Source organism: Hypanus sabinus, chromosome 3 (assembly GCF_030144855.1).
Source record: "Hypanus sabinus isolate sHypSab1 chromosome 3, sHypSab1.hap1, whole genome shotgun sequence".
In the NCBI taxonomy this organism is placed as follows: Eukaryota; Metazoa; Chordata; class Chondrichthyes; order Myliobatiformes; family Dasyatidae; genus Hypanus; species Hypanus sabinus.
The window spans coordinates 74689913-74715144 of NC_082708.1; the positions used below are offsets into that span (position 1 = coordinate 74689913).

The 25232-nt window shown below is 40.9% G+C and overlaps 1 protein-coding gene across 1 annotated transcript in view; it reads right to left on the reverse strand.

The window, feature by feature from the left end:
• Positions 1-574: 574 nt before the first annotated feature.
• Positions 575-25232, reverse strand: part of LOC132391455 (short transient receptor potential channel 6-like) — a 125067-nt gene continuing 100409 nt past the window's right edge. The window contains exons 9-12 of the mRNA XM_059964679.1: positions 14222-14425; positions 10350-10433; positions 3179-3254; positions 575-913 (exon numbers count right to left, since the gene is read on the reverse strand). Coding sequence (XP_059820662.1) covers positions 789-913; positions 3179-3254; positions 10350-10433; positions 14222-14425 — 489 coding nt within the window. The 3' untranslated portion in view covers positions 575-788. The remainder of the gene's footprint in view (positions 914-3178; positions 3255-10349; positions 10434-14221; positions 14426-25232) is intronic.

Consider the following 25232-nt stretch of genomic DNA (forward strand, 5'->3'; position numbering starts at 1 on the left):
GAGGAATTTAGCAAGCCAGGCAATATCATTGGAAAAGAGTAAACAGTCAACGTTTCGCGACTGGAAGCAATGTGGCACAATATGGCAGCAAAGGCATGTTCCCAGGAAGGATATTTGGCTGTGGTAGCAGGTTTGGGTGAGCACGTGGTCAAAGAGTCACAGAGGGGGAGCAGTGAGAGAGGATTTCAATGAACTCCTGTGGAAGAGAAGATTTAAATTTCTTCAGGGTAGGCATCCCAGGAAGAGACTTCACAGTGTATTTGCCTAAACTATGATGGAGAAGATGCAAAATCTTCCAACTGCATATATTAGAAGAATCTTAGAGCATAGAACATCGAACACTACAGCATAGTAGAAGCCTTCAACCCACGATGCTGTGTCAACCTTTTAACTTGCTCTAAAATCAATATAACTTTTCCCTCCTACATAGGACTCCATTTTTCTATCATCCATGGCCTATATAAGAGTTTCTTAAATACCCATTGTAAAGAATATGTTTGTTCTTGCGTAAATAAAACATACTTACACACATTTTCATTGATATGTAAAAATTTTAATACAGTATATTCTTTAATTAGTTTATATTTTCCAACAATATGATAAAAACTTTCCATATTGTACCAATTATTGTATAACTACTGCTTTGACTATGCATTGATATGTTTAGATCTAAATTATATTTGGCACTATTATAATTAATATGCAAAATCTATCATTGTAGTTGGTGATTTGGTGCAGAGTTGTTCAAGATGCAATGTTACCAGATAACTATTTTCTTTGTCAATTGATTAGGCACCCAATTTTTCTCCAAGCTGCCTGATCAGAACAGCAAGATCATCTGTGTTGTGTGACTTTTCTTCAAGCAGTTCGTATCTGAGGCTTGAAATATCTTGTTTGATTTCCTTGAGTTCACCTTAAAAATAACAAGCAAACAAATTAATAAAAATACAGAGAACTTTGTAACCAAACTATTTTGGACTAAAGTTTAGAATTACAATAACCAGAAATCAAGAAACTAAACTATTGAATAAAAGTAACTTCTGTTTAGGATTAAAATTCACAATCATGCAATTCAGAACAGGAAACTATAAACTGATAACAATTGTTCAAAAATCTAACTGTACCCTGGTAACATAAAATAAAATAACACAGCAATAACACGCAATCTGTTCAGCTATTCACTTAGACTAACCTATTAATTATTTTACTCATTCGATCTTTTGGTAATGTAGACACTATAAAATCCAAAGTCGAGCACCCATTAATTTCCTTTTTAAAGAGACATTGAACGCTATTTACAATTTTTACTATTATTGTGATACTTTTACTTAGGAACATTCTCTTCTTAGGATGCATTCATTTACTCTGTTTAAAAATTGTGCTCATTAGGATGAAATATCTAGGTGCTGGGAAAGAAGATATCTTTATTAGCTTTTGATATACCGGGCCAGGTACAGTACTAGCAGATACAGACAAACACTTCATCTGCTGGATGGTACAAGTTGCAACAGTATTTAAGAAGCTCAATCAAATTAACAACAGAGTTCATTGTCAGACAGGTACCATAACAACTGTTCTAAACATTTGCACTCTTCAACACCATGGCTGAAGCATGTACCATTTGCAAAATGTACTGCAGCAATGGGCCAAGGTTTTTACAACAGCACCTCTAAAGTATGTGGTCATTAACACTAAGAAAGGCTTTGGTAGAAAGATATGTTAATAGCAGCAACACTTGCTACTGTGGCTCAGCATGGACCAGATGGGCCGAAGAGCCTGTGCTGTACTTCGCTATGTCCTGCAAGTCTGCCTCCAAGTCACACAAAGGAAAAGCAAAGCACCATTCCCTCATTGCCGCTGAGTCGAAATCTTTGAGGTTCCTAGCAAACTCCAAGCTTCTATTTACCAGAAGAAATGTACCATATTAACAAAGGTGATTGTGATGGGTGATAAAGGTTAGCCTTGGCAATAACCCCTACACCTAATGTTAATAATAATAAGCAAGACTCAGAATGCCTAGGATATAAGATTAATCTAACACTTTTCTACTACCAGTTCAGACATCCTTATGATTTATCTGACATAAATTTGGAAAATGTTTGGTGCTTTGGAAAGTCTTGTTTGTACTTCAGTGGCAAATTGTGAGTTCACCCTACTCACCTCCGGTTGATTTTCAAGAAGTGATGCTCGAGCATCACAAGTTGTTAAAGGGTGAAGTATGATTTCTACCCATTAAATAACTGACCCAATAGAGACTGTGGCTAAATTGATAAGAGAATTCCATATCGAATTCCTGAACCCAACCAAACTCTGTCTCAACAAAGTGGCTGATGAATGCATTGTGAAATGGGGCAGTGGAATGTCCTTTTCCTTCTCTTACTGCAAGCCCTGCCTGATGAAATGAAAGTTCTCTCTCCTTAATAATTCAGAAGTGTTTGCTCTTAATTTAACGCTGAAAAGTCATCAAACTTCATCACACAGGTAAATTGATTTGGGAAATATAAAAATCACACTGATAAAGCAATTCTCTGGAGTACAGGGTTTATACAGATTGTTGCAACTGAACAGAGATAAGAGAGTGCTTCACTGTTCATCTGCTCATCCCACACTTAACCTGAGACAACTCAGAAGTGTCATTATCTATCAACAGAGTAGAAACCTAACTGTTTATTTTATGTAAGCATACATAAGTACTCTAAAATAGATTTATACAATATTTAAAGAAATTATTCTAGAAATAAATGACAGTGTAAGTAACCCACACAAATTACTATTACACTCTCCACACTCTAACATTACATTATTTTGGATAATTTTAGTCTGTTCTATTTTGCTAGATGATAAGTTTATATTTCAGCAGCTTTAACTAGAACAAGGTTTCTAGGCAAAATGGGCAAAGTGAAGCATGTTGCTCAAGATAACATATTGTAAAATATTTTGTTTTTAAACTACTAGAACAAAGGTCATTTTACAGCCACTGGGGCACCTGGAAATTGTCACCTTGAAATTAATTGTTCAGTTCAATGATATGAAGAAATACCATTGCTCTTTTGATGAAAGCTGAAATATGAGCTGTAGTTTGAAAGAACGTTATTACTAAATTGAGCAGAATTTGTAATGTATACATAAAACAGGAATTATTGACCACTCCCATCACACAGCTGTGCCTTTGACTTACCTTCATTGACATCATCTTTCTCTCTATCTATTTGTGCTTTCAGTATGTATCTCTTTATGAGACGCTTCATTATTTTCTGAGAGTGAGAATTAAGGAAACTGTTAGTGAACCCAAAACCACAGGCATGCGCTGCATACAGCAATCACACATCATAGCACCAAAAGCTAGCAGCTCTTTGTAATATTTAGTTGATTAGCATCCATAACTAGATTCAAAATACTGCCTATATAGGTTGGAAATGACACCTCAAACAGCTTCAGCCAATGCAGACCCAACATTTATATTTCTGAGCTATTTAATACCAGCTACAGACCCTGTAAACATTTATCTAGTTAAAATGAAAGCATGACAACATTAAAACCAAAATCAGGCAAATAACACTAAAATTGTTGGCATGATTAAGACTGGTGTTAAGACTGGAATTGGATGCGCAACCAAGTCCTGAATAAGTGTGATGTCTGCATTGCATCTGAAAGTGGTAGTTGAAAGCCAAAACAAGTTCATCCCCAATTAGACCTTTAATATGTGGATAAACTCAATACTGGGGCAACTCCTCATTCATCACTCTGTAATTAATAGCATAGGTGAAAGAGAGACTGGCAGAGCGATAACACAATCACTTCATACAGACGTGCTTGGGTAAAAGGAAATGTTGATAGAGTGACATTTCCCATGAGAAGCCCTCAAAATACACCAGGTAACCCTCTTTGTCTAGCAACAATTACCTGCAGCATGCTACACCAATAGTCAGGTGAGGAGCCCAGGTTAAGCATAATTACCCTTCTCTTATGTTTTGTAGGTCTACCTGCAATGATTCTGCGACATTAATGAATTCATGACCCAGCTATTGAAATGGCTCCATTTGTCCGTGCACTGAAAAGCCCTTTGATACATTTGTGTTGGCACAGAATTTTCTTGTTCATTGTTCCAATAAGCATCTCAGACTTAGGGGAGGCAACTGTAGTCACCACCAGCCAGCTTTTTCTTGTGTTTGCCATCCTGTGTTTTTTTGGATCCCCTAGTAGACAGGAACTTGCTCTGAGCATAATGTCACTAATAAGAATGCCAGAGTCCCTTTTATTAAATGTAGCAACATTCTCCTTTGCCCTGCATCCTCCCTCTGCTCTGCCACAGCTATAGATTTGTTTCTATAGTAAGGACTATCCCTTTAAGGATTGACACCTTTTGCAGATGAGTACAGAGAAAGTCATAAGAAGCTGTGTTCAGCTGGGTGTGGTGCCATTCAGAAGTCTTCAGGTCCTGATGAGACATGCATCACTCCATGTTAGTGATGTTTATCAGGGAACATCAACATGCGTAACACACTGGTTAAGATTTTTATTGCTATGCCATACATATGTCATTTTAGCAGTTCTGTAAGAGCCCCCTGTACTGTTCTCAGCTTGTCTGGGTTTAAGCTGAGATGAGAAGTTTTGTTATTCAACTTAGAAATGTGGTGTCAGCCAATCAGGATGGTAGATTTGGAAGGAGGTTCCAGCGGACATGGGCGGAGAGGTCTCTGTTGGCGGTAGCTGGGAGAAGACAGTGGGATAAAGACGGCTGGGGATGCCGTTCCTGTTGCATAAGGTGCTTTGTGCAGATGAATGGCTTCAAGGAGTGCTCAGGATGGATTTCGAGAGACAGTCGGAAGGTGGTGCGTGCTTTCACTCAGACCGAGGGTCCAGCATGCAAATGACAGACAAGTTCAACTTAACTGCACACTTGACTGTTAACAGCAACGTGCCCTTTTGTTTATTTTCTTTCTTTCATTTAATAACTGTTTGCTTAACTTAACATTATTAAATATACTTCTTTTTAATTGTAGGCAGTGTATGATCTGCTACTTCTTGCCGAGGGCATAGCATTCACACAAACTGTGGTTTGGGTGGGTGAGATGTCCCAACCTCATGGATTTGGCGGGACCAAAATTGTATACACCCTAGACGTACAAAGTCAGAGAAAGAATTCTAGCAAGGGGCTAACGAGTCAGTTTTTCAGTGTTGCCCAATAAATGGGGATTTCAAGTGCAAAATGCAACATTGTTTTGATCACACAACAAAAATAATTGAAAGCCCAATTTATGGGCATAAGTTTTAAAGAGAATAAAACAGGAAAGCTCTGGGGAAACTTTCCCAAAAATGTGATCTAACCAGCAGTATTGTTGGTTTAAAAAGACTTTGAAATTAATTATAGTCTTGCACAGTCATGAGGTGTTCTCAAATAATTAAATTGTGAAAGGTGTGCTGTCTTTCTCATTTATTTTTCAATTTGCACTTTAAAGTAAACCCACTTTCCATCTGGTTGCACAATTACGCCACAGATCACGCTAACCTACCATTGTCACTTTGCATCAAGGTCAGATCGACCTCTCACAGGATGTCTTCTAATAAAAGTAGTTATGTAGTCTTTGGGTCTGTGGGGCACTAGAACATATGCTATTTATTTTGAAGAAGATATTTAACAATACCACGGGAAAATCTCACATCTGTTTATATTATTAACTGCAGAACTTACTCTGACACTAGGAAAATGTGTAGCAGTCAGTACATAGCATTCTGCACTGCTAACCTTAGTAGACTGTAGAACATTCATAATAGATCTGACTACAAGCAACTAAAGGCAGCATTGTGATTACATTTATATCCACTAAATCCACTGCTCTTGAACTGCCTGGGAAAGCCATTATATTAAAACCTCATTTGCTTACTATTACAGTCGTGGCTAATATTGAGAAAATGCTACAAGCAATGTGCTGGAAGAAATCAGAAAGTAAAGCAGCATCTGGGATCCTAGATCTGCTCCTGCCTCAAATAGCCATGCGACAAATACGCTTCCCTCGGCTGCATTACAGATAGGAAGATGGGTGCCATAATTCACAATGAGATAGGAGAAGGAAGGAATAGCAGACAAAGAATTGGAAGTATGCTTCATTTTGAAGCATCCTGCAGCATTTTTAAACATGGGATTCTCTCAATGTTCAGGCTGTCTGCATGACAGCTTGATGTAAAAGACCACAGTAAAGTTTCAGAGGTCAGAGTGGTGGGAATGAACTCTCTTGCAAAAATGTTATCCCCTTCTCGCAAATCCTCCGTCTCCACTGCACCTGCTCTCCGGATGAGGCTTTTCATTCCAGGACGGAGGAGATGTCTTCCTTTTTTAAAGAAAGGGGCTTCCCTTCGTCCACTATCAACTCTGCTCTCAAAAGCATCTCTCCCATTTCACACACATCTGTCTCACCCCATCTGCCTGCCACCCCACTCGGGAGAGGGTTCCCCTTGTCCTTACCTACCACCCCAGCAGCCTCCAGTCCAACATATAATTCTCTGTAAATTCTGCCACCTCCAACAGGATCCCACTACCAAGCACGTCTTTCCCTCCCCCCCTTTCTGCTTTCTACAGGGATCACTCCCTATGTGACTCCCTTGTCCACTCGTCCCCCCCATCCCTTCCCACCGATCTCCCTCCTGGCACTTATCCTTGTAAGCGGAACAAGTGCTACACCTGCCCTTACACTTCCTCCCTCACCACCATTCAGGGCCCCAGACAGTCCTTCCAGGTGAGGCGACACTTCACCTGTGAGTTGGCTGGTGTGGTATACTGTGTCCGGTGCTTCCGGTGTGGCCTTTTATATATTGGTGAGACCCGACGCAGACTGGGAGACCGTTTCACTGAACACCTATGCTCGGTCCCCCAGGGAAAGCAGGATCTCCCAGTGGCCACATATTTTAATTCCACGTCCCATTCCCATTCTGATATGTCTATCCATGGCTTCCTCTACTGTCAAGATGAAGCCACACTCAGGTTGGAGGAACAACACCTTATATTCCATCTGGGTAGCCTCCAACGTGATGGCATGAACATTGACTTCTCTAACTTCCGTTAATGCCCTCCTCCCCTTCTTACCCCATCCTTTATTTATTCATTTATTATTTCTTCCCTTTTTATTCTCTCTCTCTGTCCCTCTCACAATCACTCCTTGCCTGCTCTCCATCTCCCTCTGGTGCTCCCCTTGTGAGCCTACATAAGATCAACAGCTGATCGATATTCTCTTCCTGCAACAGTGACTAAATCTCAATAAAAATTGATTGGTTGTGAAGACTTTTGAAATAGCCTAAACTCTTAAAAGGTGCTATATAAGCATTCATCATTCTTCTTTGACTGACAGAAACAACTCCTATGGGTAGGACTAACACTCACAAAATTCGTATTTTAATTACTATAAAACTAAATAAGGGCAGCTTAATTAAAGTGAGATTTAGGAATGATGTTACGTTTTGTAGCTTCAAAACATCCAATTAATTCAAATGATAGGAGTCCGAAATGTGGGTGTAACTTTGTCTTTACTTTAAGCGAGGTGCATACATATCACATGGTAGCATGATGGTGTATGCAATTAACATATTCTTATGTATAACTTGTAATTAATTATTTAAAGAACAAAAATGCTTAATCAACCAATATGAAATACAAAGTTAGTCAAATACTATTGAAATATCAAAAACACAACATACCTCCCTGTTTAGCTGTAAACTCTAACTTAACAGAGAACTATATATACTGTATACTATATAATACCACTACTAACTACAGACATCCAGCATAGTTATTTTTAAATTGACTTATTCAGGCTTAAAGATTTAATCGTTGTGGAGGCTTTCTTTTTCTTGTGGGATAATGTTTTTCCTGAAAAGAGGTATCCCTCTTGTTGACAGGTGAGACTTGTGGCTGTGAACAATCTCAGGTTCTGGGGCTTCCTCCATGGTGGCTGTAAGAGTTGACTCTGAAACTACAGGAATTGGTTCTAACAGTTCTGGACAACTTTCTTCTCCTTTTCTTTCTCTAGATCTACTTCAATCCCTTTCTTTTTCTTTCTCATATTCTTTCTCTCTTTCACACCTTTCTCTTCCTCATTCACATTTTCTCTCCATCTCTTCTCTCCCTTTTCTTCTTCTAGCTTGTGCATCTTGATCTTGGGAAGATACCTTTAGTTCACTGGAATATTCTCTTAATTAATCCTTCTATTGCTCCCCTTAAGATCTGATCTCTCCTCTTGGTTTCCTCATCCACATCATCATCTGATAACTCCTCTATTTTCAAATCTCCGTTAACTTTCTTTTTGGCAGTACATTCATCCAGTTGAGCTTTGGTCTTTTCATCTACTTTTAGAAGCAGCTTTTTGTCTCCCACTTGAAGTTCATGCAATAACCTTAATATACACAGAGTAGATTCTGGATTTTTATATTCACAAAAGCCGAAAACTTGCATCTTTCTTGAACCTCCTTGAATTTTTTTTCCAGCTTAAAACCAAGCCACATTTTGCAAGTAACTGCCTGATTAACATATCAGAAGTTTTCTCAGATGTGTTGGCTACAAAATCTGTTGTAGACGGACCACTGCTTTCGTCACTTTCATGCTTCCTCTAAGCAGCATGGTCCTTCCTTGGTCCGGTGTTCTTTCCAACCAGAGGCAAAGGTTGGCACCAACACCTGTTTGTCCTCTGTTGGGCATGGAGACAGTTGTAGCATCAGCCAACACATTTCTTAATTCACGTTCTGTTGGCTTTAATGGTGGGGTTATGGCTTGCAAATTGTGGATGGATCTCCATTCAAGTTGTAGTTTTCTCAGTCAATCACATCCCCACAATTCTGGTCCCCCTGTTTTAAAAACTAACAAGCTTAATGTGACTTATTGATTGTTGTATTTCACAGGGTGAAATGTCATTCCCACAGAACCAATCTTTTCTCCAGTACAAGTTCTTAGTTGAATATCTGCAGACTTCAGTTTAGTATCTTTGAAATACCAAACTCATTTTGTGGAATGAGTGAACCAGTGTCCAAATCCATTTTAATGAATTTGCCATTCACTTCTGGTGAAAGCCATATTGCTTGTCTCCCGTTTGTTTCCGAATTGTAAATCTCAAGGCTACCCAGTCTTGGTTCACTCTTATCATTAGCAAATTTTTCTTCAAAAGCCAGCAGGTTAGTGTTTTTTTTTCTCTTCCCTGTGCATACCATTTATTTTTGTCTACCTGTCATGCTTTTTGTATGTGTCCTACTTTTGCATATTCTGCCTTTAAACCTGCATTTGTTTGGTGTATGTGAACCCCTGCCACAACTGTAGCACAATTAGTTGGCCTGGCTGGTTTCTGTTTAGTCATTTAAATTTTGTTTACACTCACTTTCATTCCTCACTGCAACTCACTTGCATCTCTGTCTGCTGATTCTGTTGATAGTGATTTCAACTGTTGTTTTAAATGTGAGTTGTGCTTCAGTTAGAAGCCATTTTGAATGCATTCTTGTAAGATTCCACAGACTAAAGAATCTCTTAGTGTATCACTGAGTCCATTACCAAACTGACAATGCTCAGACAATCTCTTCAACTCAGCCATGTACGCTGAAATGGACTCCCCTTCTTTTTGATTCTGCTTATGAAACCTAAAACATTCTTCAATTACCAATGGCTTTAGCTCTAAATGTTCCTGAGATCCTTTGACAATGTCAGGAAAACTCAATTGTGCTGGCTTGGTTGGAGCAGTTATACTTCGAAACAATTTTGCACTCAGCAAAATTGGCACTTGATTCTCATTGGCTATTTCATTTGTGTCAAATTATTGTTCCAATCATTCACTACACATGAGCCAATTACCTGGTGTATAATTAAACTCAATCTTTCCGATGTATCCAGCCATCTCTGATTTTTTTCCAATAATTAGTATTACCCAGTACTCACTCCTCTTGAACCCTGAATTCTTCCGCTTTCTTATTTTAAAAAAAGCTCAATCGTATCTTCTCTTCCAATGAATATGTGCTGTGCGGCCTTTTCTAAACTCTATTATCGCACTGCATGTTCTGGACTGCATTTTCACTCAGTGTTCCTCTGTCTTTTTATTTATTTTGAACGTTTTGTTGCACTTTCAGCAGGTCAGCTATCTCGGGTTCTTTTTAAAATTCTATCCTCTTCACTAATGTTATGTTTTGTAACTTAATAATATTAAATTAATTCAAAAGAAGATGGAATTCTAAGATACAGGTGTAATTAAATCTTTACTGTTGGATATCTGCCATAATATGAAAGAAAGTTTCATACCCAGAATCTGAGGCCATCAAAATTCTTGGACAATAATACATTTGCAGGTTAGTGTAAGGTTCATATTGCTCATAAATATGCTTACCTGGTACTCTGTTGGTGGATTTCTGACACTACGTAAACTGTTAGTATCAGAACTCGGAATACTTGACTCTTTGTTGTGTTTGAACTAGGGAGAGAAAATGAAAAATTTTAGATATAGCATAATGTTTGCCAAATATATTAACTGGAGATTTTGGCATCTGGAATCTACACACAGGACTTACTAACTCAAAACTTGATGGAGATATTACTTGAAGATAAGTTGTAATACTATGAAAAAATCTAGTTGTTGAATGTTGCTATCAAATATTAAGATAAAAATATCTATTTTTCCCCAATTGTTTTATTACATTCAGAGATGTATTTATCTTCCACTTCCAGTACTGTAGCCCTTGTAGTGATGGTTCTCCAGCAACAATATTTGGTAGGGAAAGCCAAACCCTTGACATGGTGATGACAAAGTAACACTGATTTACAGAATGTTCTAAACTTCTACCACATTTTCAAAGTAGAAGTTTTTCATAATCATGCCTGGCATGTTTAGTTACAAGTTTAATTTATTCCTGCTAGTCCTATACTCTCCAATCAAAAGCAATATATTCTCCATATTTATCTCATCAGCTCCCCTTAAGACCTTGCAAACTTCGATTAAGTAACTGCCTGCATAGCAGAAAGTTCAGTTTTAGTTTGAGTAATCATTCCATGTCTTTTAATTGTAGATATCTGTCCAGTAAATCTACATTCAGTGGCCACTTAATTATGTACATCTCATTAATGCAAATATCTAATCAGCCAATCATGTAGCAACAACTCAGTGCATAAAAGCATGCCGATATGGTCAAGAAGTATTGTTGTTCAGACCAAATATTAGAATGGAGAAGAAATATATAGAAGTGACAAGGAATCAAAATGGTGCCAGATTGGGTGGTTTGAGTATCTCAGAAACTGCTGGTCTCCTGTGATGTTCACACACAGCAGTCTTTAGAGATTAGAGATTGTTTGGAATACTTAGCCAACAACATATAGACATAATTACTATAGTGATTGATGGGGTGTTGCTGTCCCTTGAAGATTACATCAAATATTGAAGACTGCATAAGAATAAATAGATTGATGTACAAATAAAATAACCTTTTGGTATATGAGACATGTTATTTATTAAATTTACCAGATAAGTCATTCAAAGTTCAATAAACATTTATTATCAAAGTTTGTATATATTATACAACCTTGAGGTTCATCATCTTACAGACAGCCACAACACAAAGAAAGCTCAAAAGAAGCCATAAAAAAGTCCATCAAACATTAAATGAACAGAGAGAGAAAAAACAGATTGTGCAAACAATAAAAGTAAACAAATAGCTTCAGAAATAGAAGTTTTATGAAAGATACAAAGCCAGGTATCACTGCAGCTGCAACAGGCCATACTCAGTGCATCACAAGGCCGAGTAAACATTGGGAGACCACAGATGTGAAGCCAGGCATCACTGCAGCCAGAGCAGGCATAACCTCAGTTCAGCACAGAGCTGAATGAACATTGCAGGGCAACCCCTGACACCCTGACCTTTCTGATTCGATCAGACATCAGGACTTCTCTTGCTCTCGGGGATGTCTCTGCTTGCCTCTGCTTCAGCCCCACATCTGCCTTCACTTGCCTCAACCAGGCCTCCCATGCACCTCTGACTCTGCCAACACTCGCCTCTGCTTTCCTCAAACATTTCTGCCGCCACCATTGCTCGCCTCTCCATTGTTAATGTTGATCATTAGTAATAATGTGTTATTAATAAGGTATTCAGTAGCTTTCTTTCTTTTGGTTTTGCCACCAATAAGTAGTTGCTGGGCATCACCAGCCCCATCTTAAACCAGGGCTCATCAGTACCTAGGCCATATAATACTAAATTGTCAAGTCTATATATTATAGAGGTGCAGTTAAAATGATTAGAAAAGTAGGTTTGTATTTAGTTATATGTAGATTTTGATAATGTGCATTCATGGTCTGTAAATAATTATTTGTATAATCTTAAGCTTGTAAATAGGATGATACACGTTGCTGACTACTAGGAGAGGTTGCTGAAGGTTGGGTAGTTTCTGGAGAAGGTTTATGAAGAGTGTCAGAGAAGAAAACGATTTTTTTAAAAATGGATGTCAGTTGCCATCAGCAAGCCTCCTTTTGTCTGCGGCAAACTATCATGCATCTTCTTCCACAACCATCCTTTTCATTCTCTGTATCGCTTCAAATTCTCTGCCAGATTACACACTTACTCAATTCTAAAAACATCATTGGCTCTGTCTCTTCCTCCATTAATCCCTCCTGACTTGCTGATCATGTTAAATATTCTCTGATGCTAATTGAGTGTTCACCATTGATAGGAGATATTTGTATACAGACCTCCAACTTGTTATCTGCCCTACTCAACAGTAATATAGAAGAACCTATGAATGCTAATGCTACAACTGCTTTCTCCAATTTAATGATTTTAATGAGTTCTTGCTCTGATTAAATATTAGTATCCTTATGGCGTCCAACATCATTTTCCTTTTCTCCACTCTAAATAGCAATACATTACAAATATTTCACATATCTACTTTTTCCTTACTTTGTAAAATGGTATCTTATTGTCAGGAACGGGGGCAGGATTGGACCCAAATGCAGGACGCTGACACTGAAGTACTAGGGGTAGGACAGGATGGGGATGCCATGGCATGCAAGGGGTAAGGCAGGTGAGGCTGGATCCCAGAGGTCAGGCGAGGCTGGAGGATCCCAGAGTTCAGACGAGGCAGACAGGAAGATCCCAGAGTTCAGACAAGGCAGACAGGATCCCAGTGTTCAGGCAGGCAGGCAGATTCCTCATGGTGGCTGCATGGATCCCGGGCAGGGCTGCCTCCCAGGCGGGAACACAGAGACCTGAGCAGATGCGAGGCACAACCCATGGGAAACGAGGGGAGGAAGGGGTAGGAGTCCTTAGGGCGGGCTGCATGGATCCCGGGCAGGGCGGCCTCCCAGGCAGAAAATACAGAGGCCTGGGCCAGGTGCGGACACCTGGGCAAGTGCGGGACACAACCCTTAGGGAGCAATAGGTGGAACCAGCAGCAGCCCGGCCAGACCTGCCCAACGGAGGCAACTGGTAGGAAGGGTTAGACCCCCCGCCGGACCTGCCCGACAGAGGCAAGGGATTAGAAGGGAGCTGGGTCCAGGGTGAGCAGCAGGACGACCAGGATACACCGGGTACATTGGTAAAGGCAACCGACAGCGAGGGCAAGGCGAATAAGGCGGAACAGCAGGACCAGCACACAGGAGAAAAGCAGGGGAACAGAACCAACCGGATAGAGCATATACAGAACAGTCCAGTAACCAGGGCAGAGCAGGATTCTGAGCCAGGCGGCAACCAGGACTGAACAGGATACTGACAGGATTCAGAGCTGGTTAAACTGGCTTCGGAGCAGGATAACCCCACAATTAGGCTCAGTCCCTGAGCCCCTTATAAACACCTGCCCCTAATAGGCAACAGGTGTACCTCCTTAAGCCAAGATGATCCAATGGCTCTGTGTGACAGGAGGGCTGGCTGCAAGGCCCGGAGTCCAGAGTCCATGGACCGGAGCAAGACCCGGAAGGCGGACCCCGGACCGGACCCTAACACATATTCAGTTAAGTAGTTCGAAAAGTTTTCCCAACATGACTGTAAAAACACTGTTTTGTTTTGCTTTTAAGTTTCTTCTGTTGTAACTCTTGCTTTTTATTTGTCACTTTGTATTGCCAGTTGGTGTTCTAATTTAGTCCTGCAAATTTATTTTTTTCTTAGTCTATGTGCCTGCAATAGATAGTAGTTTCCTTGCCTCACTTCTATTGAGCACACGTTATCAAACATTTATTTAATAAACAATATCCAGTAAATGCTTTAGTTACCAAACTTATACCTTTGCCATCTCTGCATTTTCTTGACACGGTCCTCTGCTACATCTCCAAAGATTCGGTAGAAACCTCTTAATTCTCAATAAAAGATAAAAGAAGGCCTTTGGACTTGGCACCAAGTTAAAAGGCACTGCAAGTGTCCGTCCTTCTTCAAAATAGGAAATCCATAGTTTAGCTCTGGCATACTTCCATTCCACATCAGCATCATTCTTCAAAATACAGAAAATATGATAATTTACCATAAAGGAAAATACAAGCATTCATCTGTGTCACAAGTAAAAAGCATGAAACATCAGCAATTCCCTGACACTAATAGTTTTCACTGCGCAATTATTATTTCCAGCCCATACACATGACATTATTATTGCTATATGGTCACATCCCACTACATTCCACATATAGCAATTATGATTTCCATCTCCTGAATCAGCCAAGGATACCATGACGGATGTAACAAAATGTATGCAAATACAGTATATCAGAAGCATAACTGAAATCTGTAATCATTATACACAGACTTGTAATCAAACTTCCTTTATGGTTATTTATAGTTTGCTTTTGAGTTCTCCCAGTTTGTGTGAGTTTGATGTTTTCAGTCTTACCTTTCCCCTATCCGACCCCACTCTGCATTTCTGCTTTTGCATCAGTTAAACTCTTGTGATCCTGAACCTGCCCTGGTCATTTTTTCACCCATTTTGTTGTTATTCTTCCTCGAAAATTATTTGTAAGGTGTTGCAGTGACTTGCACTGTCAAACTGAGCAGATAGTGGCAATATCTTTTAATGAAAATCTTCTAATTTAATATCAGATTAGAATATTAGCTTATTCCAATCTAATATCAGAATGTTATGTCAATGTTCTGGATTCAAAGGGTTGTAGCGATCTTGACACCAAGAGCTTCAGACTACTTGGCAGCAGTTCCTGAAGCACAAAGCTTGCAGAAATCAACTACAGTTGCTCTAGACCAAAACAGCTTCCAGAAATAAATTGGGATGAATCAGTGACTTGGCTTGCCTACTGGGTACAGCCATCACCGCCAATGCCCCCTCTCTAGCCGTCTTCTTGTAGGACCAAAGCAACACTCACAAATGCTGGATGAACTCAGCAGGCCAGCCAGCATCTATGGAAAAGAACAAAGAGTCGACGTTTCAGGCTGAGCCCTTCAACAGGACTGGAATGAAAGATGAGAAAGCAGAGTAAGAAGGTGGGTGGAGTGATGGAAGAAGTACAAGGTGGTGGGCCCTAGACGAAACTGGGTGACGGGGTGAAGTAAAAAGCTGGGAAGGTTGATTGGTGAAAGAGATAAAGGGCTGGAGAAGGGGAAATATGATAGGAGAGGATAGAAGACCATGGAAGAAAAGGAAGGAGGAGCACTGGAGGGAGGTGATGGGCAGGTAATGAGACAAAGAAAGAGGCAGGAACAGTAATGGGAGAATGGTGAAGGAAGGGGTAGTTACAGGAAGTTCAAGTTGGAGGTTGAACTTCCTGTAACTACCTTATATGTACCTTCACCATATAAGGTGTTTCTCCTCCAACCTGAATATGTCCTCATTGGGGCAGTAGAGGTGGCCATGGACTAACATGTCAGAATAGGAATGGGAAGTGGAATTGAAATGGGTGGCATCTGGGAGATCCCACTTTTTCTGGCAGATGGAACATTAAGTGCTCAGCAAATCAGTCTTGCAATTAAAACGGGATCACCTGGCAGCTAGTCATTTCAATACCCCCTCCTCTGGCACCTTATCTACCAGTCAACTTTCCAGCTCTTTATTTCACCAAACGTTAGAGACCACCTGGCCCGCTGAGTTCCTCCAGCATTTTTGTCTGTTGCTTTGGATTTCCAGCATCCACAGATTTTATCCTGTTTCCTATAGGACTAGCTGAGGTTGTGACAATCTGCTAGAGTCATCGCAGCTGCCCCCTCCCCCCAATCCAAAGGAAAGTTGCAAGAACAAAGAGTAGACTGTGGGTGACGCCAGTAAAACAAGAAATAGGCAATTTGAATGCTCGAAATTATCTACACTAGAATCAAGGCAGGTGTCCAGGAAATGTACTGAGGTTGTAACGTCAGGAAGGAATTAAAGCTTGCACAAGGGCTTCATTGGGAGGTGAACTGGGACTAGGTAATGTAATGCAAGATAAACCAGGTGATCTTAGCTATGGAACATGTAATTGGTAGCTTAGCTTACGTTCAGATTGACAGCCAGGCTGAAAGCAGTTGATATGCTTTCAAACTTCAATATTTAACATTGAGCAGTTTAAAAACACCCAATCTATAATATTAGTTCTATTTCTCTCACCGCAAATGCACTGAGTTTTCCAATATTCGCTCTTTTTATCCAGATCACCAAAATAAGTAGGATTTCCCTTCTCCAGCTACAAAATTCTTTGGAGACACAAGAGACTGCAGACACAGAAATCTGGAGCAATATAGAGCTCCTGAAGGAACTCAGTGGATCAGACACTGTCAAGAGAAAATCTGCAGATGGCAGCATCTGTGGAAAAAAGTACAGTCAACATTTCGGGCCAAGACCCTTCAGCAGGACTGGAGAAAAAGAGATGAGTAGATTTAAAAGGTGGAGAAGGGGAGAGAGAACCACAAGTTGACAGGTGAAACCAGGAGGGGGAATGATGAAGTAAAGAGATGGGAAATTGATTGGTGAAAGAGATACAGGGCTGGAGAAGGGGGAGTCCAATAGGAGAGAACAGAGGCCATGGAAGAAAGAAAAGCAGGGAGGGAGGGAGGAAGGTGGTGGGCAGGCAAGGAGATATGGTGAGAGAGGGAAAAGTGGATGAGGAATGGTGAAGGGGTGGGGGGCCTTTACAGGAAATTCAAGAAATCAATGTTCATGCCATCTGGTTGGAGGCTACTCAGACAGAATAAAATGGGTGGCCACTGGGAGATCCTGCTTCACCTGGTGGATGGAACATAAGAGCTCGGCGAAATGGTCTCCCAATCTACGTCCGATCTTACCGATATACAACAGGCCACACCGGGAGCACTGGACATTGTATGTGACCCCAACTGACTCACAGGTCACCTGGAAAGACTGTTTGGAGTCCCAAATGGTTGTGAAGGAAGAGGTGTAAGAGCAGCGTAGCACTTGCTCCACTTGCAGGGATAGTGCCAGGAGGGAGATCAGTGAGTAGGGACAAATGGACAAGGGAGTCACATAGGGAGCGATCCCTGCAGAAAGCAGACAGTGGAGAAGAGGAAAGCATGAGCTCAGTAGTGGGATCCCATTGCAGATGGTGGAAGTTCCAGAGAATCCTGTGCTGGATGCAGAAGCTGTAGGTGAGGACAAGAGGAACCCTATTCCTGGTTGGGTGGCAGGAAGATGGGATAAGTGCAGACTTAAGTAAACTGGAAGAGATGTAGTTGAGGGGAGAATTGATGGTGGAGGCAGAGAAGCCCCTTTCTTTGAAAAAAGACATCTCCTTTGTTCTAGAATGAAAAGTCACATCCTAAGAGCATATGCGGTGGAGATGGAGGAATTGCGGCATTTTTACAAGTAACAGGGTGGGGAGTGGTATAGTCCAGGCAGCTGTGAGAGTCCATAGGTTTATAATAGATATCAGTAGATAAACTGTCTCCAGAGATAGAGACAGTGAGATCGAGAAAGGGGAGGGAGGTGTCAGAAATGGACCAGGTAAATTTGAGGGCAGGGTGGAAGTTGGAGGCAAAGTTGATGAAGTCGACAAGTTCAGCATGCGTGCAGGAAGCAGCACCAATGCAAACATCGACATAGCATAGGAAAAGTGAAGGATGGACTCCTGTGTAGGCTTTGAACATAGACTGTTCTACGTCGCTGACAAAAAGACAGGCATAGCTGGGACCCATGCAAGTGCCGTGGCTTCACCTTTTGTTTGAAGAAAGTGGGAGAAGCCAAAGGAGAAATTATTAAGAGTGAGGACAAGTTCCTCTAGACAGAGGAGAGTGGTGGTGGAGGGAACTGGGTGCATCTGGTGTCCAGAAAGAAACAGGGATGTAAATAGAGTTGTGCTTCCTGAAGAGGAAATGGTTAAGGTGTAAACTAATCAAATAATGCATTAATTTGAAAAAGCAGACCACAGGTTTAACCCTACAATGAGTAAATGCAGAACTGAATTAAATTAGAAATAAGACCTGGGTAAAATAAAACAGGAAAATTGTTGTGTATAAACGTTTCAGCAATATAGATTGATTAAGCATTCCTTGTTGTTTCCATCATTGATTATTGGTTATATGTAAAAGTACATGAATGACATACGTCATTATGCCACCACGTCATATGTGCATGCCTCACTAAAGAAAATTGAAGTGTACATGTGCTCCCGGGCTCCGGTGTTTTACTATCAATTAGTTTTTGGAGTTACAAAATATAACAAGTAAATTTTTAAATTAACCCAAGATGTCTACCTACCTGTTGAAGTGCAGCAAGATGTTTGAGTTTCAAAAAAGTGCCTCAATATTTTATCTTTGGAAAGTGAGCAGACGATCAAGTAAACAAAAGCAAAAAAAATGGTTGAAATTCATGGGTTCATAAACAGTACCATGTGATGATAATAGTAAATAAGAAAAAAATCTGGCTACATCAGAAAGATAGTTGCATCTGATGGCACAAAAGACAACAGGCTGATATATACTGAATGACCTGAACAAATAGTCAGTGAAATGAGAGTGCCGGGTTTGCTGAGTGTAATATGCAGAAAGTAAACAGTTCGCTTAGAAGTTTGACTGCTCAAAGCAAACTTGCTGAAATCAGCTTTGCTGATATTGTGAAATTAATGCATCAACATTTAGAACTGAAAAAGTTGTTGATTGCAGGCCACTTTAAGTTTCATAAGAGGAATCAAAAGGAAGGGGAATCTATTTCAGCTTACAATGCGTGGCTGAATTCAAGAGATTGGCCAAGCATTGTCAGTTCAGTGATGGGTTTGATGCACTGAGAGATCATTTAGTTTGTGGAATCTTGTAAGATGACATTCTGGAAACAGCAGCCTGAGATGTGATTGACTTGCAGTGAGGACTGAAAGTGAGTGTGAACAAAATTGCGAAGTCTAAACAGACACCTGCTTAGCCAAATAAATTGTGATACTATTGTGACAGGGGCTCACATACACCAGATCAATGCAGATTTAAGGATGAAACTTGCAGAAAGTGCAACAAAGTAGGACACATACAAAGAGCATGTTCAGCAGATAAAAATAAATGGACTCCACAGGGAAGAGAAAAAGATAGAAAGTCAACTTTCAGTTTCAAAGCGAATGGATCTGCATGCTGTTGATGAAAAGCTGATAATGATGAGAGTGACACAGGTCTTTAGAATTACAATGTGAAATCTAACTAGAGTCAAGGAATATGGCTTCCACCAAAAGTGAATAGCAAATTAATTAAAATGGATTTGGACACTGGCTTGGCTGTTTCAGTCATTCCACAAAATGAGTTTGAATGACATTTCAAAGATACTGAAGTGAAACCTGCAGATACCCAACTAAGAACTTATACTGGAGAAAAGATTACTCCTGCAGGAATGACATTGTAACAGTGAAATACAAAAATGAATTAACCACATTGGCTTGTATGTATTTAAAGTAGGTGGGCCAGCATTGTGAAGCCATAATTAGCTGAGACAACTACAAATTAACTGGAGATCCAGCCACCATTTTCATGCCACATCCCTTCAACAGAGTCAACTGAAAGGATTGAGAAAGGTTCTGGATGAAGAAATAGCAATGTTTAATGATGGCATTGGAAAACTCAAGAATATCAAGGATAAAACAGTGTTAAATGAAAATGCCACACCCAAGTTTTACAAAGCATGTGTGGTTCCTTATACCATCAGAGATAAATTAGCCACTGAGCTAGATCACATGGACATTGAAGGAATTCATTCCAAGGTTGAGTGGAGCCCATAGGCAATGACAGTGATACCAGTAGTGAAGAAAAATTGGGGCTGTCAGGATCTGTGGCAATTTTAAGGTCACCATAATTCCAGTACTGAAATTAGATCAATATGCTCTGCCTACAACAGAAGATATCCTTGCTGAAATGTTACCCTCCAGGAAGGTTTGTGAAGTGAACTTAGCAGGGAGCTACCTACAGATGGAGATGGAAGAAGAGTCCAAAGTGTTTCTCACCATAAACCATTCACAAAAGGCTTTATCGCTATAATAGGCTTATTTTTGGAGTAGTATCGGCACTCTGGCAGAAAACAATGGACCAAGTACTGAAAGGCTGCAAAGGACACTCAGTGTTATCTGGATGACATCACTGTTACCAGTGAGGCTAACAAGGACAATCTCCAAAATCTCAAGACAGTGCTAAAAGGAACAGATTATTATGGGCTCGGAGTATGGCACAACAAGTGCGGAGTCTTTAAACTAAGCATCACTTACTGTGGTCACACCATTGATGCACAAGCATTGCACAAGTGTGCTGAGAAAATGCCAGCAGTGGTGGATCTGAGAGCTAAAGTGCTGGAGGGGCTATATGCCGGTCATCCAGGCAACATCATAATGAAAGCATTGGCTCAGAGCTCTGTATGATGGCCTGGCATAGGTCAGCAGCTTCCCATGCACTGTTTGGGATGCCAGGAGCAGTGCCTCCCCATACCCAGGAATGGCCTGCATTTTCCTGGCAAAGGATTTTGCAGGATCATTCATGGACTCAGATTTCTTGGTAGTAGTGGATGTTGCTAAAGTGCACATGGGCATGTGTTCTCAATAGCCTCTACTACAGCCTTGCACATAGCTGATGTGTTCAGAAGCCACTTCTCAAGGTCTGGTGATCCAGAACCCTTAGTCAATGACAATAGACCACAGTTTATTGCGGAGAAGTTCCAGTCATTCCTGAAAATGAATGGAATAGACATTACATCTGCACCGTACCACCCAAATGGTTTAGCGGAAAGGTTTGTCCAGAGTCTAAAGTGAGTACTGTAGTGTCAGCAAAGCACACTCACCGAAACAGAGTCAGAAGCTCGCCAACAGACTCCACAACCAACAACTCACTGGCTATGCTCTTCCTGGATCATTCCTTGTGCTTGCACTTGGATCTCCTCAAACCTAATCTCAGAAAGTGTATGCAGGACAAACTGAGGGTTCCTCAAATAAGGAGGTTCGATCTTTCACTCCTGGAGAAGCAATCCTGATGAGGGACTACAGAGGTGATCAAAAATGGATACAGGGAAAGATTAAGGACAGAAGTAGAACACTCTCCTACACAGAGTAGATGCCTGATGTTATCTGGAGATGACATGTCAATCAGTTGAGGAGAGCAGAGTCAATTGTTAAAGAAGGAAGGTGTCCAGAGGTAGGACCAGGAAAGAAGCAAAGATTAATGTAGATCCAGAGAGAAAAGCTGAGAAAAGAAGAAAGACAGATATCCATAGCTGTCAGAACCACTTCCTGCAGGACTAGAGTGAACTCCTACAACCACCATGGAGGAGGCCCTGATTGTTTCACTGCTACATGTCTCCCCTGCCAAGCAGAATGACTCCCATAGTCAGGAAAGACATTATCCTATAAGAGTAAGAAATCTTCCACACAAATATATCTCTAGCCCTGAATGAGACAATTTAAAATTTACTATGCTGTGGATAACTTGAGATGTATTCCAAATGGAGTTGAAACTTATAGCTCAGCAGGGAGGAGTATTGTGTCTTTAATATCTCAGTAATATTTGAGTTATATTTTAAATGTATTGTTTAATTAAGCATTCTTTGTTGTTTCCATAATTCATTACAAGTTAAATGTAAGAGGTACATGAATGGCTTATGCCATTACATCACCATGTCATTTTTGCATGCCTCACTAAGTATACATTCTCCTGGGCTCTTCTGTTTTTCTTTGATTAGTTTTTGGAGTTATAAAGCATGACAAAAATATTTTTTCAACAGGTTTGCAACAAACCAACAGGTTAAAAGATTCATACCTGTTTGAGAAAGGATGATGTTGAAGAGATTGAAGAATTGTCCTTGTGAACGGTAGTGCTGGAGCCAGATGGCTAGTGATTGCTGCAGCTTAGAACTGGCCTTATCCAGGTCAAATACATCACCTCAGTTTAATAAGCATAATTGTTGATTTTCTTTTTCAAAAGAGCTCCTGCCATTGGAAACAGGTGATGGAAAATGCCAATCCCTGCCCTTTGAGAGAGGGCAGAACGACCCACACAGAACAATTTCTGCATATCTTTATCCAAATTTCTCATCACATGTAGCTTACGTCTAAAAGATCTAATTAAAACATGTATGAAGAGGTTTCAGCCTGGTCTCAGCCTGCTAACTCTCTGTGAAGACACTCCATAGCAACAGTGGACAAACAGCAGGTAATCAGTAACTTGTGGATGGATACAGACCTTAAGCAATAAATGGATGCTAGAGCACTGCAACTCTGTTTGCACAAGATCCAACGGACACTGAGATTCTGCTCTTAGTTCCTCCTAGCCATATGTCCGACTCACTGCTCATGGTAGCTCCAGGTCCATTGTCTGCCTCAGTCAGCACTCATTGCTTCTCCAAAGTCATGCGCCTGAGTCACTGTTCCCAGTTTCTCCCAGGAGGTATATCTCACCTACAGTGCTCAGTCTCTCCCAAGCAAACTATCTGACCCATTGATCACAATCTGTCTTGGACCACATGTCTCAGTCACTTCTCACAGTGTCTCCGGGACAATATGACTGAGCCACCACTCACAGTCTCTTTGCAGCCTTGTATCTCAGTCATTGTTCACAACTTCCCCAGCCCAGGAGTCTGAGTCAAAGGAAGCAGAACAGACAGGTGGGAGAGTGGGATGCTCAGTATTCATAGCCTCCAGATCCTGGCTGCAGCGTCCAGCTCCGTATCTGATGAGATACTGGCTACACAGATGGTCAGATGAGCCAGGACACAAATGACTACTTGTCTCTTACTTTGACTGAAGTTCTGGCAAAAGGATCCAGCTGGGAAGCTGCTCAGTGAGGTGAACAAAGTACTTCCTGGAAAATACTGAGAGATGACCGAGAGTGACAACAAGGTACTAGAGCAAACCCCTTATCCATCAGCCCATGAGCTAGAGCCAGAAGCCCAATCATTGCCACAGCCTTTCACTGGTGAGTTCCACTAACATGTCAATGAGTTCCTACAGTATGCAGACCTTGCCGATCATCTGGGGCCCTGCCTCCGATCCACAGTTTGGAACATCTTGGAATTTGCTACCTATTCCCAATTATGTGCAACCAGCACAATCAGGCTGCACATTGCTTCCTGGAAGATCTCCACCATGGGGGTGGGGGGAGATCGGAACCAGAGTGCCTTGGGCAGGTAGTGTAGTAGTGGTAGGGAAAATAGAAAAAAGCCTACATATGAAGTCAGGAACCAAAAGGTTGAGCATGATAGAACCAATGCTCTTTGTTGCATCTATTTCAATTTAAGGAATATTGCAGGTAAGGCAGATGATCTTAGAGTATGATTAACACATGAAATCATGATATTGTACCCTTGAGTGAGACTCGGTTGCCGTAGGGGCAAGCCTTGCAGCTCCCTGTTCCGTGGTTACATTATTTTAGATGTGATAAAGGGAAAGGGGGTGGGAAGTGGCATTATTCATTAGGGAAAATGTCATATAGCATTCAGATAGCATAGAGTGGAGGTCCCATTGAGGCTATATGAGCAGAATGAGTAATAAAGAATGGATGACCACATGAATGGGATTATATTATACACCCTCAGATAGTCAGTGGGATTTAGAGGAGCAACTTTGTAGAAGGGGAGCAGGTATTTGCAAGAAAAATAAGGTTGTGATAGGTGATTTTAGCTTTCCACATATTGATTGGAACTCACATACTGTAAAAGGGCTGGATGAGATACATTTTGACCAATGCGTTCAGGAAAGTTCCCTTAATTAATATTTAGAGGATCATTTATCAGAGGAGATGACAGTAGTGTGTATAGAACCTTATGATCATAATGCCATTAGTTTCAAGATAATTATAGAAAAGGATAGAACTGGTCCCTGGGTTGAGATTCTAAATTAGAGAAAGGCCAATTTGATGGCATCAGAAAGGATGGGGCAGGAGTGGATTAGGACAGATTGTTTTCAGACAAAGGAATGTTTAGTTAGTGGAAGGCCTTCAAAGAGACATATTGAGAGTACAGAATTTGTATCCTCCTGGTAGAATAAAAGTCCAGGCCAACATGTTTAGGGAACCTTGGTTTCCTGGTTAAGAAGGAGGAGATGCATAGCAGGTATAGGCAGCAAGGTACAAATAGGGTGCGAGAGGAATGTAAGAAATGCAACAGAACATCTAAGGGGCAAAATCAAAAGGCGGCATGAGACTGCTCTCACAATCAAGAGAAAATCTGCAGCACCTACACATGCAAAATGCGAGGGGAACTCAGCAGGTCAGGCAACATCTATGTAAAAGAGTAAAGAGTCAATGTTTCGGGCTGAGAGCTTTCATCTTTTCCATAGACGCTGCCCGACCTGCTGTGTTTCTCCAGCATTTTGTGTGCTTTGATGAGATTACTCAAGAAGAGCAAGAAGGAGAATCTCAAGGGCTTCTACAGATATATTAAGAGCAAAGGGATAGTCAGGGACAAAGTTGGTCTACTTGAAGGTGAACATGGAGCCTAACAAGATGGGGGAGATTTTAAATGGATTTTTTGTATCTGTAATTATACAAGAGGTGAACAGAGCCTATAGAACTGAAGCAAAACAGTATTGACCTCATGGACTGTATCTGGATTACAGAAAAGGTATTTGCTGTCTCAAGACAAATTAGGGTGGAAAACTCCCCAGGCCCGATAAAGTGTCCCACCGGACCTTATGGGAAGCTAGGGCAGAAATTGGAGGGGCCCTGTCAGAGGTATGCAAAATGGCCCTAGCCATGAGTGAGGTGCCGGAGGATTGGAGGATAGCTAGTGTTGTTCTGTTGTTCAAGAAAAGTCTTGAGAATAAGTAAGAAAATTACAGGACGGTAAATTTGATGCCAGTGGAGGATACAGTATTGTAAGGGACGGGACATACAAGTACTTGGACAGATAAGGCCCAATTGGG